This window comes from Adiantum capillus-veneris, chromosome 20, assembly GCF_014529385.1.
Source record: "Adiantum capillus-veneris isolate H3 chromosome 20, ASM1452938v2, whole genome shotgun sequence".
Taxonomy (NCBI): domain Eukaryota; kingdom Viridiplantae; phylum Streptophyta; class Polypodiopsida; order Polypodiales; family Pteridaceae; genus Adiantum; species Adiantum capillus-veneris.
The window spans coordinates 20443821-20463274 of NC_140950.1; the positions used below are offsets into that span (position 1 = coordinate 20443821).

Below are 19454 nucleotides of genomic sequence, written 5' to 3' on the forward strand. Positions count from 1 at the left end.
TGCTCTCTCTCTCCCCTACGTGCAGTTATGTGATGCCCCACAAGAGGGCTACTCATTTGACTGATGTACAGTTGTGTGGGTTCATGCTTTTGTGCTGAGGCAAGAGCCTCCTTGAGCAGGAACAGGGGTAGCTAACTGCTGCTCCAAAGCAGGCACTGGTGAGGGTCATAACCTCACCGTACAGGTGCAAAATCAGCGTTGTGTATGCGCTGTAAATTCACTGTTTTTCAGCCATACGGACGCCAGGATCATTGGGAATCGTGCCCCACTGGCAAAGGACAGTTAGGGGACTGTTTGGGGCTGAAAACAGGGCAAAAACCAGTAAATACAGCGTGCTGAATTTACTGTTTTTGGACAGGAATCAGAGGGTATACGACAGTGCAAGCGAGTTCCAGCAGGGGAATTGGTTTCGCGCAAGTTTTGGGACTGTTATGTTGCCGAAATTTGGCCAAATCAAATGGTATCTAGGTGGATACACGTGAAGGATTCCCAGGACCTTACCTTGTAATTTACCCTCCTAAAGAATAAAGAAATACCGAAAGGGGCGCCAATTTTGGGGCCTACAGGTTGTCGGCGTCTGATCGGAGCATTCTAGCTTCCGAGCTGTGTGTGTGATTAAGTGTTAATTCCCATTATAGGTTCTCTTTGCAAAGTGCTCTGTGTGTGTGTATAAAGTAAAGAATTTCGGGTGAAAGCCAACGCCTACCGCCCTATGAGCCGGTTTCATGGTTCCGTTGTCGGGACATCAATCACTTTTTCCTCAAAGAGTGAGCTTGGATTGTTCAGGGTAAAGACACACAGTGCAAGAACGCGGGGATTACACTATGGCCGACAAGGGGAAGGGAATTATGGAAGAGGGTTCCTCTCCAAAGGACATGCAGGAGATTCTTATGGTTTTTGAGATTGGCGAGAGCTCACGGCCACGTCAGTCTGTACCTCCTGTCAACGTGAATGTCCCTCCAGTAGTACAGGACTTTATGACAGGGCAACTTGAGGATGATGCGTTTAAGACTCAGTTAGTTGCCGCGGTGAATGTCTTTTCGCAGCTGGTGCAGAATCCGAGGTTTATGGAATTCTTGCAAGCGCCACCAGTGCAACATCAAAATAGGCAACCTACGCCGCGTACAGAGCTTGTTGAAGCTCAAGCCCAGGTACTTCATGAGGCGCAGGAGGAAAGGGAACACTCGCATGTTGCGGAGTCGGGGGCTCCAAAGCAGGTTCCTCCCGTGCTTGAACAGGTGGCTAGAACGCCTATTCCACAGGTTATGCCAGTTCAGCCCGCCACCTTTCAGAGCCAGCATGCTGTCTTGAATGGACAGGGAGCTGGATACCAGGCTATGCACTCAGTTTTTCCACCACCCACGGTACATCCTGGGTATTTCGGGGGTGGATCAGTGTTCCAAAGTATGGCTGGTTATGCGTCTGGAAGTCAGCCGTACATGCCAGGAACAGTGTTCGGGGGTATGCAAGGCATCATGCCAAACCCCATGTATGGTACTATCGGCATGCAGCAAGGTTTCCACGGCAACCAGGGCCAGTTTGGGGTGCCACAGGGTCATTTTGGCATGGCTGGTTTTTCTGGACAGCAGCCAGATATCGCACCTCTTACGCAAAATGTGAATGGCCAAGGCGTGCCGATCATGCCTAGTACAGTGCCCATGTTGCAGACCATTCCGTATGACAACTTGGGGGCACTAGAGAAGCCGAAGGCTTACAAAGAAGGTGGTGCAGCGGTAAAGTTCAGTACCTTCAGTGGTTTCGAGGACAAGACCAAGGCACTCACTTTCCTCCAGCAGTTTGATACAGCTTATGCGGGAGGGAATTTTACAGAGGCCTCGAAGGTCAGGAAAGCTGCCACTTTCTTAAAGGACAATGCGCTTACATGGTGGACGACATTGTTAATGCAAGGACAGGCACCCGCCACTTGGGTTTACTTCAAGCAAATGTTTGCATCTGCTTGGCTATCAAATGAATTTGAAGCCGATGTCCTGACAGGTTGGCACCAGCTTACGGCAGCTTCGTGCAAGAGCTTGCTGGAGTACAATAGGAGGTTTTGTAAAGCATTACTCTCAGTGACCTCCTACAGATTTGTGCCATTGACAGAGCAGATAGAGAAGTATTGTTGTGGGCTGCCTAAAGGGCTTCGCGATTACTGTACAAAGAATAGAGTGGCTACCCTTACTCAGCTTATGGAAGTTGCGAACACTGGTCTTGCCTTGTTGAAAGGAGAGGACAGTGGATTTCCGAGCAGTGATAAAGGAGGGCAGCAAAAGAAAAATTCAGCGAAGAAGCCCTTTGTGAAAACGGCTCCTGATGCGTCACAGGGGTCAGAACAGGCCACCAAAGATAAGGATTCAGCTGGGACTTCTGGAGCGCGGGCAAAGAAACAGAAAAGGAAGCCTTTTGTGCGCAAGTCGCTCGAGGAAAAGAAGGTCCTAATGGCTGAGAACAAATGCTTTATATGCGAGCAGCCTGGTCATATTTCTATCAATTGTCCACAAAGGAAAAGGCCAGCTGACTCAGAGGATAAAGAAGACCAGAAAGGCAAGAAGCCTAAACCCACGGCAGGTTTAGTGCCAGACATGGTGGGTGACAGGCCCAGCACAGATGCCAGTGAGTTATGCAGGGCATGGGGTAAAGTTAGAGATCAGACGGCACTCATCTTCTTTGATCCAGGTGCCAAAGCCAACTTTATCTCACCAGAGTTAGCTATGAAGCTCGGCATCAAAGCTGAAGAAATGGGGTACACAGCAGAGGCAGGGTTGGCATGTCCTGGCCACTTAGAGTGTGTTACTCCCATCATTGGAAAACTGCGTCTGCATATTCAGTCGTATGTGGACACTGAAGAGTTTTACATCATGCCGCTGGAAGGTTGTGACGCCTTGTTGGGGATCCCGTGGATGTTCCGAGTGCATGGAGTCTTGGATGCCTACAACAAAAAGATCACTGTACAGCATAGGGGCAAAACTCACATCTTGGATGTAAAGCTTAAAGGAGAGTCAGTCCCTATTGTATCTGCTTCTGCTATCACTTCTGTAATAAAGAATCATCTTTCTGTGTACTTGATTTTTGCACGTGATGTCTCAGATAGTGATCAATCAAATTTATCTGTGTTAGATAAAGAAAGGTCAGCATTTTTGCAAAAGTTTAGTGACTGTTTTTCTGATTCATTACCGTCGCAATTGCCGCCAGAGAGACCTGAGGACCATCGGATAGATTTGGTGCCAGGGTGTAGCCCACCAAATAGACCTCCCTACAGGGTTAGTGCGGCACAACAGAAAGAGATTATGGGCCAGGTTGAGGAGTTATTAGAGAAGGGGCTGATTCAGCCTAGTTCTTCACCCTTTTGCTCCCCAGTGCTCCTAGTGCAGAAGAAGGATGGCTCATGGCGCATGTGTATTGATTACCGTGCGTTGAATAAGAATACCATCAAGAATAGGTTTCCTATTCCTCGCATTGATGATATTCTCGATCGTTTAGAGGGTGCTGCAATTTTCAGCAGGATAGACCTGAAGAGTGGGTACCATCAGATTCGTATAAGCCCAGAGGATGTGCACAAGACTGCGTTTAGAAGGACATTTGGTCTTTATGAGTTTCTAGTGATGCCGTTTGGGCTAACAAGTGCTCCAGCCACGTTCAACAGAATGATGGACCGGATTTTCCGCTGGCATCAACAGTTTGTTGGAACATTCTTCGATGACATGATTGTGTATTCGAAGAATGAAGAGGAGCATAGGCGTCACTTGACCATTGTGTTCGAAGAGCTGCGCAGTCACAGGTTACTTGTCAATCCTAAGAAAAGTGAATTCTTCCTCGAAGAGATCCACTTTCTGGGCCACATAGTCTCAAAGGATGGTATTAGAATGGATCCTGCAAAGGTCGAAGCTATCAAGACATGGCCAGACTTGAAGACTGTGCACGATGTCAGAAGCTTCTTGGGATTGTGTTCCTACTATAGAAGGTTTATCAGAAATTTTGCAGAGATAGCATCGCCTCTTCACGCATTGCAAAAGAAAGAGGTCACTTTCAGATGGACCCAAAAAGAGATTTCAGCTTTTAGTCTCTTAAAGGAAAAGTTGACTTCAGATCCAGTTATTGTTTTGCCAGATCTCAGGAAGTCATTTGTGGTCCAGTGTGACGCGTGTGGCAGTAGCATCGGAGCAGTGCTAATGCAAGATGGACGGGTAGTAGCCTATGAAAGCCGAATTTTGCAAGGGCCAGAGAGGACTATGCAAGTCTATGAGAAAGAGCTCTTTGCCGTGATTCATGCGCTTTCTAGCTGGAAGCACTACCTCTTAGGTGCTGATTTTGTTGTCCAAACAGATCATCAGACCTTGCGATACTTCTTGACACAGTCAAAGTTATCCGAAAAGCATATGCGATGGGCAAACATTCTTTCCATGTTCCACTTCCAGATTATGCATGTGGAAGGCAAGAAGAATGTTGTGGCTGATGCGTTATCAAGAAAGCCACAAATTTCAGCTGTGTCAATTCCTTATCATCATGAGTTAGATGACATGAAGGAACAATATACTGCTGATGAAGATTTTGCAAGGATCTTTGAACAATTACAAGAGGGGCAACATCACGAGCACTACCTCCTCAGAGATGGTTTTATGATGATGCATGGCAGACTTTGTGTCACTAGGCCACTGTGACATAAGGTCATGGAAGAGAGTCATGTCCCACCGTATGCAGGGCATCGTGGCATTGATGCAACAGTTAAAGCGGTAGAGACGTTCTTCTATTGGCCTACCTTGAGGAGAGATGTGGATGCCTTTGTGCGAGCATGCATAGTTTGCCAAAAGGTCAAGTTTGACAGGCAAAAGGCACCAGGGTTGTTACAACCACTGCCGATTCCGGATAAGCCATGGGAAAGCATTGCTATGGACTTTATCTTTGATCTTCCAAGGACGCCAACAGGGAATGATGGTATATGGACCATTATCTGCAGGTTCAGCAAGCAGGCCCATTTTATCCCTGTCAGGAAGAAGATAAAATCTGATCAGATGGCACGCTTGTTCATGTACAATGTGTTTAAGTACCATGGTATGCCACAATCGATTATCAGTGATCGTGATCCTCGCATGACCAGTTTGTTCTGGAGAGGATTGTTTGAGAACATGGGTACTACGCTCAAGTTCTCGTCTTCGTTTCATCCACAAACTGATGGACAGTCAGAAGAGGCCAATTCTACTGTCTTAGATCTGCTGAAATGCTATGTGTCAGATAATAAGGGCAAGTGGGAACAGTATTTGCCTATGCTTGAGTATGCGTACAATAATACGGTGCATTCATCTACTGGCAAAGCACCTTTTGAGATTGTTGAAGGCGGCAAAAAGGTTCCTCCCATTTTGCACATGTAACAAACTTGGACACTCCAAGTCAAGAATCAACCGCGACAGCACCAAATAACCACTTCAAAACAATTCACAGATCACAATAGATTTGCACTGGCCCGGCGGAGTTCCGTGCCTAGAGATATTGGCCCCAAAGACTGGCGCCCCTTTCGGTATTTCTTTTTGTATTAATCAATCATCAAAGTACAAGAGAGCGGTTAGGGTTTCACTCTCAGACTCTGCGTCCAGATGCTCTGAGAAGTGAGGCCCTCACCACTAATTTAAAGGTTACAAGGGATGCCCAAAAGCAGAGCCCCAAAAGCTTTTAAAATCAAAAGCATCAGTTCTCTCTCTCTCTTAGAGAGTCTTTTCTCTTTTTTTTTTATAAAAAAAAAGCAAAAGCAAAATTCGCGTCGCTCATCATTTTCCAAAAAAAAAAAAATCCGCCTCCGCGATTTCCGGAATTTAGGGTTTTTGGCAAAAATTAGGGTTTGCAGGAATTTTAGGGTTTCTGCTGTCCGCCACGTCATCACTTTGTGACATACCCCCCTCTTGAAAGCATTGTAATCGACCGCGATTACGCCTACAAAACCGACAAAAGCCATAAACCGTCTTAGCAGACACTGACTGTTAGTACCTACGTACTAGGAACACACATCTAGCACATGTACAAAATCGACAGTCACATCACACGACATCACAGGACATCACCAGACATCACAGGACATCACATGACATTCAACATTCATTCGGATCTTAGACCATGATTTATCGGCAATGTAGCTAGCAATCACATCTAGGTCCAATCGGGACCTCAACGATGTCCGATTGACTAACCCCTATTGCAACCATGTCTATTCGAGATCAATCAGACCAAAATGCTGCAGTCATTTCGGCTATCAGTTCCTGCACTCACAAGAAGTCAAGAACAAATCAGTATCATAATCAGGAATTCCATTTCATAAAGTCATCCAGCAGAATACTGTCAGCTCTCAGTATCCCTGAAGCTCAAAGAGACATCAGTGACTTTAGTATCAAAATCGAGGCATCTGTTGACAAAGGAGTGGAGCGACTCCCCTCTTGTGCATCCCACTGCACCAGATCTTCGGCCAAGCTGAGTTTCTGGGTTCCGTTTGGAGTAGACTATGCTAAACCAAAACATCGAGGTAAAGTTTCACAATCCGAGGAGTATCTGCTAGGTGCTCCTTCTCCATCCACTTCGCATCAAATGCAGGAAAGTTCTTGAACTTAACCAAGAACCGCCTTCGGACTTTACCTTTCTTCGTATCATTATGTGCCAAAATCTGTTCAGGAACAAGGATCTCCTCGTTTTCTTCCACTTCGGGTTGCTCATCAGGCTCCCCATCATCAGGCACATCACCCTTAACAGGGTTCAAGAGACTCACATGCAATGCATTATGAATCCTCCAAGTATCTGGCAGTTCCAATCGGAAGGAGACATCATTTATCTTGTCAGTAATCTGGAAAGGTCTGTAGTATCACATACTAAGCTTTGGAAAAAGCCTCTCCTTTCCCTTTTTCTTTCTTAGGCGTGCCTTCTCAAAAGTAAGAGCACCCAATCATCCTCCTCCAGTTTCCAGTCGCGACGATGGCGATCCGCTGCCTTTTTCTGTCGTTCTTGAGACTTCTGTAAAGTCTCGCGAACCTTGGCAAAAGCCGTATCCAAATCTCGCGAATATTCATCCGCTTCAAATTTCTAATCTTTCGTGCTCTGGAAGGATGGAACCTTCGCAGCAGTTTCAACAATCTCACATGGCGTCTTCCCCGTCGAAGAGTGTATCGTGTTATTGTAGGCAAATTCCACCAAAGGTAAGTTCTTTTCCCATTGAGTCTTCTGATCCGAGATACAAGACTTCAATAAATCTAAAATCACTGAATTGACAATCTCAAATTGCCCGTCAGTCTGCAAGTGGAACGATGACGAGAACTGCAACTGCGTGCCAATGTTCTCCCAAATTGCTTTCCAAAACAAACTCATAAATCTGGGGTCTCAGTCGGAGACAATCGTCTCAGGCGTGCCATGTAATCGGAAAATCATCGTGATCATTCTGTATTCTCGGGAGATAAAAAAAAATGAAATCCATTTCAATATTTTCCCAGGGGCGGGTGGGTATGGGTAAAGGCTGTAACAATCCCTGTGCCTTATGCCTGTCAAACTTGACCTTCTAGCATACCAAGCAACTGCGCACAAACTCTTCCACATCCTTCTTCAGTCTCCGCCAAAAGAAATCTCTGTCTACCCCTTTCATGGTGGTAGCAATGCTGCGGTGACCCGTAAAAGGTGGACAGTGGCAATCAGTCATAACCTTTTCCCTCAACGGCTGTGTAACGCACAACATAGTCTTTTTCATCAAGTAGCCTTCCCGAAGGGAGTATCCAGCTACTGTCTCCCCATCCCGTATCCGTGTGAAAATATCTGCAAAATCTGTATCTGTGGCACACTGATCGACCATATCCTCGAAGCTCCTATGATGTATCGCGGAAATAGCCAGAACCAACGGTTTCCGAGACAAAGCATCTGCCACCACATTCTTCTGTCCCTGCACATGGACAATCTGGAAGTGAAACTGTGACAAGATGTTCGCCCACCGCATCTGCTTTTCCGAAAGCTGCTTCTGTGACAAGAAGTAGCGCAAACTCTGATGGTCTGTAAAGACAATAAAATCCGCTCCGAGTAGGTAATGCCGCCATTGAGTAAGAGCATGGATAACCGCCAAAAGCTCTTTCTCATAAATCTGTGCTGTCATCTCCGGCCTAGAGAACAAACGGCTCTCGTAAGCTATGACATGGCCTTCTTGCATCAAGACCGCACCCAGACTACGACCACAAGCATCACAATATACTTCGAATGACTTCTGCAAGTCCGGCAAAGTCAAAATAGGTCCCGTAGTCAATTTCTCTTTCAATGTCTGAAAGGCAGTCACCTCTGTGGGTCCCCACGAAAAAGGTACTCCTTTCTGTGTCAAGATATGCAAAGGGGAAGCAACCTCTGCAAACTTTCGTATGAACCGCCTGTAGTATGAACATAGTCCCAAGAAGCTTCTAACTTCATGGACATTCCTCAAATCGGGCCAATCACGGATAGTCTCTATCTTGGCCGGGTCCATTTGCACTCCTGTTGTGTTGCTGACACAATGTGTCCCAAAAAGTGTATCCATGGTAGGAAAAAATTCACTTTTCTTTGCATTAATCACTAGCGTGTGATCTCGTAATGCCTAAAAGACTTGAAGCAGATGATCTCTGTGTTCTGCCTCATTCTTCGAGAAAACAATGATGTCGTCAAAGAAAGTGCCAACAAATAGCCTGTACTCTCGAAAAATCCTGTCCATCATCCGGTTAAATGTCGCAGGAGCATTGGTTAAGCCAAAAGGCATCACCAAAAACTCAAATAACCCAAAAGTCGTCCGAAAAGCTGTCTTGTAGACATCTCCTGGCGCTATCCTGATCTGATGATATCCACTCTTCAAGTCAATCCTACTAAAGCACGAGGATCCCTGTAACCTGTCGAGTATATCATCGATCCTAGGAATCGGAAATCTGTTCTTGATGGTGATTTCGTTGAGAGTGCTATAATCGATGCACATTCTCCAAGATCTGTCTTTCTTCAAAATCAACAACACTGGAGAGCAATACGGTGAAGTACTAAGCTGGACAAGACCCTTTTCCAAGAGGTCTTTCACTGAGTTCATAATCTTTTCATTTTGTACTCGGCTCACACGATAAGGTGGCCGATTCGGTGGCGTGCTTCCAGATATCAGATCAATGGTATGATCTTCAGGCCCTCTCAAAAGCAATCGGCATGAGCGTGGAGAAAAAAAATCTTGGCGTTCTTTTCTTCAGGTCAAAACATATTCAACCTTTATCCATCGTTCAGTTCTCCCAAAAGAATGAGTAAGAAAACTGAAGTTCATCAAGTACAATCTCTAAGCCCTTCATTTATCAAAGTCGCTTTCTCGGCCCGGTAGTCAACCACGGCGTAGTTCTTGTGGTACCAAGGGGTCCCGAGTAGAACGTCACTCACGTGCCCTGAACACCCCTGTCATTGCAAACAAAGTTTGCCAATGCTCGGTGTAATGGCAACATCCCATCCGGGTGCCAGTCGAACTACCTCCGCCAGTGGCGTCAGTCTGTCGGGCGCAGTTCCAAATCGAGCCGCCAATTCCAAGTGAAAAGAAGTTGGCCTTGGCTCCTTCAAAAGAGCTTCTTGATCCTTCACTTTGCCCCAAAAAAAAACGGCAAAGTTTGTACTTTCATTCATTTGATTCGGTGCAAGTCCCACGCCATGTGGTACCAGTTCTGCTTTTCTATCTGCCTTTTCTGCCACATTCCTCAGCTGCTCTCGAACTCTCAGACCTGTCGTCGCCTTTATCATTCTGTTCTTTCTGTGCCTTATCAGGGCACTCTGCGGAAATATGTCCATGTTTCCCGCATCCAAAGCACTTCCCCTCTCTGATGAAGCGAGCTCTCTCCTCAGGAGTAAGCTTGGGTCGTGCATCCTTTTTTTTTCTCTGGGTTGCTCTTTTTCATTCTACTTTCATTCTCAGAAGTCTGTTTGGCTCGTTGTGTCATGGCCTCATCTGTGGGGTAGGTCAGACTGCCAGAGTGAATGGCAAAGCCCCGCTTCGCATGACTCATCAACTCCTGAATAGAAGCTGACTTCTGTTCCAAGCAGTGATCTCGGATCTCTGTAGGTAGACCCCAGGTAAACCGCTCAATTTGTTCTCTGAACGAGATCTTCTTGAATGAAGAGGCGGGTAGAAAAGAGCTCCAGAATCTTTCACAATAAGAATTCACTGTATCGCTCTTGGTCATCCGGAGATGGTTCCAAGCAGCTCGTATATCTCGCTCAAACTCTTGAGTCAACCAAGAAGAAATAAAAAGCCTCTTGAATTTCAGCCATGTAACTGGCACAGTCTTGCTTAATAGAAGCGTGGACCACCAAGTACGAGCATTCCCCTCAGAGTAAGAGGCAGCTCTCCGAATCTTGGAGTGCTCTGAATAGCGTCCTCCCGCGAAAGCGATGTCAAACTGCTGTATAAGAGACAAAGCCTTCGAAGCATCTGAGTATCCTGAAAAGTATCAAACTTGATCGAGTGGCCACCTTCCTTAAACTCTCGGACTTTCTTGCTGTTATCTTCGAGAAAGTCATACTGGTTGGCTTTGTAAAAATTCTTCTTGTTCACATAAAACTTTCCGTCATCGGAATCTGAGCTGTCTGTAGACGAGTCCTCAGTAGAACTGTCAGTCTCTGGGCGAGATGTAGCCTTCTTTGCCTTTTTCTTGCCCGTTCCGAAGCTTTGTGTCTTGCTTCGCTTTTTGCTTTTTTTTTCTGTCTTCTTCGCTCTAATCCGAGGAGCTAGAAGAACTGTCAGAAGAAGAAGAAGAAGAACTGGGTACTCCTTAAAATCGAACACGCTTCTTCCGTTTCTTTGCTTTGTCGAATGTCGATTGACGACCCAAATATCCCGGGAAGTCAGTACCTTTGTTCTGCTTTTTTTGCCGTGCTTTTTGCCTTTCTTTTGCACGTCGAAAAGCTGAGCAATCCGTGCATCAACCACGTTCTCCAGTTCCTTCTCCGTATATTTCTTGGAGGCAGAAGGTTTCTTGAGAGCGGGTTTCGGGAGTGGTGTTGTGGTTCTCTGCCACTCCATCTGTACCTCTTCCAAAGAGGTCTGGTTCATATATTTTGCCATCTTCGGGTCCTTGGCAAAATTGAGCATCATCTTTGTTGCATCACCAATCAATTGACGACGCTCCATCTCTCTTTGCTCCGCCTGAGTAGGCCGAGGCGGGCCATACTCTCTGCCTGAATCTTCGTTGTGATCCCAGCCCGCATCTCCAGATGCAGAGGGAGACGACTGATCATTGCCTGAAGCCATAGGTGCCACGGAAAAAAAATTCGGGGATCGGATTTCCCGTAGAAGAGAAATTGGCCGTGCTCTGATACCACTGTAACAAACTTGGACACTCCAAGTCAAGAATCAACCGCGACAGCACCAAATAACCACTTCAAAACAATTCACAGATCACAATAGATTTGCACTGGCCCGGCGGAGTTCCGTGCCTAGAGATATTGGCCCCAAAGACTGGCGCCCCTTTCGGTATTTCTTTTTGTATTAATCAATCATCAAAGTACAAGAGAGCGGTTAGGGTTTCACTCTCAGACTCTGCGTCCAGATGCTCTGAGAAGTGAGGCCCTCACCACTAATTTAAAGGTTACAAGGGATGCCCAAAAGCAGAGCCCCAAAAGCTTTTAAAATCAAAAGCATCAGTTCTCTCTCTCTCTTAGAGAGTCTTTTCTCTTTTTTTTTTATAAAAAAAAAGCAAAAGCAAAATTCGCGTCGCTCATCATTTTCCAAAAAAAAAAAAATCCGCCTCCGCGATTTCCGGAATTTAGGGTTTTTGGCAAAAATTAGGGTTTGCAGGAATTTTAGGGTTTCTGGCAGAAATTAGGGTTTCTGCTGTCCGCCACGTCATCACTTTGTGACATACCCCCCTCTTGAAAGCATTGTAATCGACCGCGATTACGCCTACAAAACCGACAAAAGCCATAAACCGTCTTAGCAGACACTGACTGTTAGTACCTACGTACTAGGAACACACATCTAGCACATGTACAAAATCGACAGTCACATCACACGACATCACAGGACATCACCAGACATCACAGGACATCACATGACATTCAACATTCATTCGGATCTTAGACCATGATTTATCGGCAATGTAGCTAGCAATCACATCTAGGTCCAATCGGGACCTCAACGATGTCCGATTGACTAACCCCTATTGCAACCATGTCTATTCGAGATCAATCAGACCAAAATGCTGCAGTCATTTCGGCTATCAGTTCCTGCACTCACAAGAAGTCAAGAACAAATCAGTATCATAATCAGGAATTCCATTTCATAAAGTCATCCAGCAGAATACTGTCAGCTCTCAGTATCCAGCAGAAGATTAAAGTTGCCTTGGAGAAAACTCTTGCAAAACAGAAAAAGGCTGCTGATCGTCACCGTCGTGAATTGTTACTATCACCTGGTGATTGGGTTCTCTTAAGGTTCGAAAAGGCAAGGTTAAAGAAGATGAAGGGCAAGGAACGACTGTTTCCTAAGCTCAGCATGCGTTACTATGGGCCTTTTCAAGTGCTTGACAAGATCAGCGATGTGGCTTACAGGCTGAAATTGCCTGATGCGTGGAAGATTCATAATGCGTTTCACGTGAGTCTTCTAAGACCCTTCGTGGGTGATGTGCCAGAAGATATGCCAGTTGAGGATCAGCCAGAAGTTGAGGAACTTGATGAGATCCTGGTACCTGAGCAAGTTTTGGCACATAAGGACAGAAAAGTTAAGGGACAAGTTGCAAGACGCTATTTGGTGAAGTTCAAGAACTATCCGCCTATGGATGCGAAGTGGATGGAAGAGCATGAACTGTCAGAGTCACCAAATGTATTGCAGCTTTACCTTGAAGCCTTTGGGTTACAGCCTACTTATGCCCCAACCCAACGTGTGCAAAGGAGGGGTAATGATAGAGCTAGTACATCAAATGTACATATAAATTCAGTGCCATAGATGGAAATGGCAAAAGTATGAAGGCCTCATTAAGTCATTTGTATCTATGTATGTTACGACCTTTCTTGCGGATACATGCGATGATAAAAGAGTGTTAATAGCACAAGATCATCAGTGGCGTGTATTTATGGTATGCAATCGAGGACGTTTGCGATTTCAAGAGGGGGGTATGTCACGAGGACGTGGCAGTTATTAACCATGTCACAGAGATGTGGCAACTGCTAACCTTGGTTGTTGGTTTCTTTCCAATGGGGTTTATTTTATTTGTTTTGAGACCCTCTTTTTGAAGTAGCAAACGGTCGGACATTGTATGGCCAATGTGAACGGTAGATTCACCCGCAGACGGGAAGTGGTCGGCACTGGAATTCGTATGGTAAGAGGATGTCTAGGCTCAGAGCAAGATCATATAGGTCCCCCCGTCGCACTTAGCAAGTTGGTGGATGCTAGGAAGTGAACTCAACTAAGGCGTAAAGTCAAGGTGGGACTTCCAACAAAAAGTATCCGACAGTTGGGCCACATTGCACTTTTGGATGCGGTCCCAATGAGGATAGATGGTCAGAAGACCAGTGGGAGCCCAACGAAAGCATCTCCTAAAATTTAGGGAACTGCTATTTTGGGCCGTGAAATGTGTTCGCGTCATTACTTTCGGTATGACTAGGGGAACATTTTATAACTCTGCCGCGAAGTCAACTGGGCAACCGGTCAGGATATTTTTAAGCGGCAAACCCGAAACGTGAAAATGCTTGAAAATGCGCCAAGTGTCACATCTTGGTAAACTTTCCTCTTGCAGAAAAATGGGCGCTGATTTTTAAGCTGGGAGAAGCCTCATTTGTAACCTGTCACAGGTTAAGAGCTATGGAGTGCTTTCTTTCCCTCTCATGTACAGTGTGGTGCTAGGAGTGATGCCCTGCACACTACACACTGCTCTCTCTCTCCCCTACGTGCAGTTATGTGATGCCCCACAAGAGGGCTACTCATTTGACTGATGTACAGTTGTGTGGGTTCATGCTTTTGTGCTGAGGCAAGAGCCTCCTTGAGCAGGAACAGGGGTAGCTAACTGCTGCTCCAAAGCAAGCACTGGTGAGGGTCATAACCTCACCGTACAGGTGCAAAATCAGCGCTGTGTATGCGCTGTAAATTCACTGTTTTTCAGCCATACGGACGCCAGGATCATTGGGAATCGTGCCCCACTGGCAAAGGACAGTTAGGGGACTGTTTGGGGCTGAAAACAGGGCAAAAACCAGTAAATACAGCGTGCTGAATTTACTGTTTTTGGACAGGAATCAGAGGGTATACGACAGTGCAAGCGAGTTCCAGCAGGGGAATTGGTTTCGCGCAAGTTTTGGGACTGTTATGTTGCCGAAATTTGGCCAAATCAAATGGTATCTAGGTGGATACACGTGAAGGATTCCCAGGACCTTACCTTGTAATTTACCCTCCTAAAGAATAAAGAAATACCGAAAGGGGCGCCAATTTTGGGGCCTACAGGTTGTCGGCGTCTGATCGGAGCATTCTAGCTTCCGAGCTGTGTGTGTGATTAAGTGTTAATTCCCATTATAGGTTCTCTTTGCAAAGTGCTCTGTGAGTGTGTATAAAGTAAAGAATTTCGGGTGAAAGCCAACGCCTACCGCCCTACGGGCCGGTTTCATTTCACCCCAATAGTGGAGTGAAAAAGCTTAGACACCCCCTCGGGAGTGCGGACCTGATCCACAACTGTCCTATACAGGGACATAATCCCCCAAATCAGCTTTGTCGGTACACCCATCTCCTGTAACCTGCGCATCAGTCGAGCTCTAAGGACTGTGTCAAATGCTTTGCGGAAGTCCACAAAAGTATAGTAAATCCTCCTACCATGTAATCTGTCCTCCTCAATAATAGCTCTGAGTGTCAATATGTGATAAGAGTGGAAAAACCTCTCCTGAAACCTGCCTGTCCTGATGCTCGTATGCTTGCTCTCTCTGCCCATTTATTCAATTGCTGCTCAAGAATAGAAGCATATAACTTGGCCAATGTGTGCCCAATCATAATGGTGTGATAGTTCCCAGGCATCATTGGATCTCCTGCCTTGAAAATAGGCACAACAATCGACATACTCCCAAGTATCAAGAAAACCCTCACACATGGTTCGGTTGAACATCAATGCAAGAAAATTTGCAAGCATATCTCGTGCATGTATAAAGTGATCTGTTACCAATCCATCATGATCATATGCTCTCCTAGTCCTCATTGTGTCAATAGCTTTCTTCACCATCTCAGCGGTAAAGAAAAAGCATGTCTTTGGACATGGCATCGGGGGGTCTGGTAGAGGCGGCTGTCCTGGAACTGTGTAAAGAGATGCTGCATACTCACCCCACGTCTCAATGGATGTGATGGCCGGTGGAGGGGAGTGCTCATGAAAGAATCTCCATGCCTCACCTGAATCCTGGCTCAAAAATAGCTTATACAACTCCTTCTCTAGCTGAGCTAGTTAAGCCCTCTTCTTCCGTCGCACAAGCCGTCGAAAGGAAATTTGTGATTTGTCTATGAGTAATCACTCCAAAAGACACCTCTCTCTGAATTGTGGCTCTCGTTTCTCTACACTCCTCATACCAACTGTTCTGGGTATGCTCCCAGAACGGCGTTTGTGCTCAGGCTGGCTGTGTGGGTATGCCTCTGCTGCCGCATCATGTAATGTCTCTGTTAGTATCTGGGTAAGCTCCTCTAATGGAAGTCCCGGCTCCTCAGTCGCTAAGCGTCTGTATGTGACATCTATGTAGACAGAATCAGTCTCTGACGTGAAACTATATAGGGTCTGTGTGGATGTTTGTGTCAATCGAGCTGTGCTGAACTGAAAAGAGACGGTAATGTGAGAAGGGGATGATCTATTGCTACACCGATAGGCCTGGGCCCGACTGTAAAATCTTGAATAGAGGGTATAAAACTGGGCCGAGCGAAAACATAATTCACTGTGCTAGCCCCATGTTTGTGAGGAAAACAAGTGAACCCACTCGATGCGGGAAATCTCTGTGGACCATAAAATGGCCAGTCCATGTGCAGTCCCCATGTCTATAAAATATCCCCCATAAACAAAAGAGAGAGAGAGAGAGAGAGAGAGAGAGAGAGAGAGAGAGAGAAAATTATCGTCCACGAAGGTCAGCTATGACCTATGGGACTTGAAAACAAAACAGTTCATACATCTCAGTTAAGGACCGAGGGTCCAACAAAGAGAAAAACATCTCAGTTAAAGAGAGAGAGAGAGAGAGAGAGAGAGAGAGAGAGAGAGAGAGAGTCTATTTGTGTGGAAAGGTTGTAGCAGAGGAAGATTACAATGAGCCTGGCGAGGAAGGTAATTTTCTAGTTCAATGTGTACAGTGTTCCTTCAAAAGTTTTGTAGACCTAAGCTAAATTGAAAGGTTCTTGTTTATACTTGTAGATGTGCACACGTTAGAGCAAGTGGCAGTTGACAGCAAAGACCTTCAGCCCTCAAAATCAGAGGGTGAAGAACCAGAAGACTCAGAACCTCCTTTAAATGAAGATGATGACCTGGATGAACTAGATGGCATTGATGAAGGAGACGAGAAATTTGAAACTGACAATGTTGTTTACGTGCAGTTTGAGAAGGTTGGTTTCTGGGTTTGTATTCCTCCAGATAACATCAAGGCCAGTTTTAAGGGGATGTCCATTTTTCAGGTGACACGGGCGAAAAACAAGTGGAAATGCATTTTGAAGGATGGAATCATGCACTTGAATCAGCGGGATTATCTTTTTTCAAGAGTACTACCACCTTCCCTTTTTTGGGTAGCTTTGTAGGCTTGTTTTTTAGCTTTCATGTCCGCTGCATGTTTAATTAAGCTTCCCGAGAATTGTCATGCTCTTCGGAATTGATTTTTCCTGAATTGGAATGCTTGATACTTACTCTGTACTCAAAAATAAAACTTTAAGCGTATTTCAAACCATCCAGACTTGGCAGTAGGTTGTACAGGAATTTTTTCTATTTTCAAAAGTAAGTGCAAAGAAGTTCAATTTAGCTTCATGCATACACGTCTGGGAAATGTCAAATTTTAATAGTTACTTTATCAAACAGCTCTAATATAAGTAGAGCACAACCATTTTTACTGGCTAATCTGGTTTTATAAAATCTTTGAGCCAGTACTATTTGCCTTTGTGGATATATGTAATAGCAGTTGGCCTCCTCCTGTGGTTGGATGGATGTAGATTATCTTTTATCCAAGGCCCCCACAAATCTATTTTGCATTTCCATCGGTGATTTTCTTTGGGGCGTCCCCATGAGGATTGTCTCGTGGAATGAGGGGCATGGGAGGTTGCCACTTTCTTTGATAAGGAGCTTTATGGGTGTGTGGTTTGGGGTAGGGAGGGTGATTGATGTGCTCATGCCTTAGAAGAACCACCTATGTGGCATTCACTAGACACTAAGTGTTGACAAGCAAAGGTATTTCAAGCTTAGAATTAAAGGAGCACTGTGAAGTCGAAAATATCTGCAGTTCACACAGATTTACTGCCAACACAATTCAACAACACAGTAGGGCAGAAGATGGGGTTGGTTCCCCTTTTCCCGAGCCGGGCCCTTTGAGAAGTACTCTGTACTTGAAAATATCTGCAGCTCACACAGATTTGTCACTATCGCAATTTAACACCTCAGTTGGACAGAAAATCAGGTTGGTACCCCTCCTCCCTAGTCCCTTCACCCTTGATCGAGGGAGAGATGAATTACAACATGATAAACAGAAAGGGAGATTCCATTGTTCTCTTCCAAGCGTTCCTCTTTTAACTATTACCTAGTCTTCTAATGAATCTCAAAAGAAACATGCCTTACATAAAGAAACCTTTTATCTTCTCATTCCAATCTTGAGTTCTACCTGTTAGAGTTACATCTTCTGGTGTGGGGGTGGCTCTGGTATCTCTCAGGAGCAGATTAGTGACTGAGGGTGACAGACACGTGTTGTGCCCACCCAGTAGGCTGGCATGAGGCAGGATTCCTGTTCCTAGGGGGTCAGAGTCTCTACTTATCTGCATTTTTCCCTTTTATGCCCGGCCGGGCACCAGTATGTGAGGACATAAAAGCATCTCATTCCGTCACTACAATGCTCGTAAATTCGAAACTATTTCTCACAAGAGAAGTTTGGAACTACTCAGAATTTTCACAGGAACTCGTAATTTCAGCAGAACACGCTTTCTTCTATGGGGAGACACGCCACATAAAAGGGATCAGGGGGATCGATGCCATAGCTAAAAGAAAAGGATAGGAGATGGGAAAGGCTGAATCAGCCAACACATGGCTGCATGCAGTAGAGGAAAGAGACTAAGGAACAGGTGGGTGTGTCCGGTTTTACAGGAAGGCTTGTAGGTCTCCAGAGTTGCATGTAGTGTGTCAGGGGTTCTGATACTAGGTAATTTCTCACACCGGATCTCTGTAATGTATTTGTTACTATATCTATATTTTAGAGATTTATCAGATATTTCACATAAGTGCATCTGTAGGATCTTATCAAGTGCTTTGAGATTACTGAACAGAAAGGCTTTACCTGATCTCATGTCATGTGGATGATATCATGTTGACTTGGCAACGAAACCTTGTAGTTTTGTCTTAATCCATAAAGAATCCTAGTTGGCTGCCTTGCCGGTAGCAGTTTGTGTTAGGTAATTTCTGGTGCTGCTGTCATAGAAATATAGTATGCAGACCTTGTGGGTGGGTGTGTGCATGCATGCGTGGAGCTGATCGTTACTACAATCAGCCTACAGCTAGCACCTTACATTCATGAAGTGAATTTGTGGTACTTGCTTGGATCCTTAAAAGGTATTTTTCTAAAGGACTCTTAGTAAGTTGACAAATACATCTATATACATGGGCATTCTACACGTGTGCTATTCTTCTTGGTCCTTTGTTGTGTTGTTATGCTCTCTGGTCATCAGAGTCTTTTGTGTGTGATTTCTGAGCTTTATCTGTACATTTAATCATTTTCTCAAATCTTGGGCATGTTGCAGGCAAATGGAGAGTTTGAATTTTGATTTAGTTGATTGGATGATGTCATGAGATGCGAATGAGGACGCACAACCAGAATGTGGCCTGTACTTTCAACAAATGCCTGCCCAGTATTTTTCATAGGCAATGGATGTGGATTGTGTAATCACAGGGTTGTGCCTTAGTGGAGATAGTGTATTTTTCAAGGGTCATTCCATTTTCATGAGAACGAGGAAAGAACTAGTTTTTCAAAGCCCACTGTGCCACTGCTCTGGTGAGCTTGTAAATACCCTGCCGTGCTGTATTGGAATCATCATCATCTATGATTCAGCATTTGTAAAATTTCTAGCAATGAGCGTAGGGTCCGATTTTTGTCTTGGAGAGACTGTACGTATGTTGTCCCTGTTTTGTAGCCTTGGGTTTAACATTCAGTGTGGTCTCCTGTACAATCGATGAACGAGCAACAAGAGTTAAATACATGTCAGTTCTGTGCTCTTTTGAGGTTGTCTACTACTAGCTTGAGTAAAGCAGTTTGCTTATGGTACTTGCAGAGTGAGCTTTACGCAG

The 19454-nt window shown here is 45.2% G+C and overlaps 1 protein-coding gene across 2 annotated transcripts in view; it reads left to right on the forward strand.

Moving 5' to 3' along the window:
• Window positions 1-19075, forward strand: part of LOC147432212 (transcription initiation factor IIA large subunit-like) — a 39771-nt gene extending 20696 nt beyond the window's left edge. For both annotated transcript variants that reach the window (XM_086492188.1, XM_086492189.1), the window contains exons 8-11: window positions 16214-16253; window positions 16341-16528; window positions 16598-16681; window positions 18911-19075. In XM_086492188.1, the coding sequence (XP_086348314.1) occupies window positions 16214-16253; window positions 16341-16528; window positions 16598-16681; window positions 18911-18934 (336 nt within the window). In that variant the 3' untranslated portion in view covers window positions 18935-19075. The remainder of the gene's footprint in view (window positions 1-16213; window positions 16254-16340; window positions 16529-16597; window positions 16682-18910) is intronic.
• The last annotated feature ends 379 nt before the right edge of the window (window positions 19076-19454 follow it).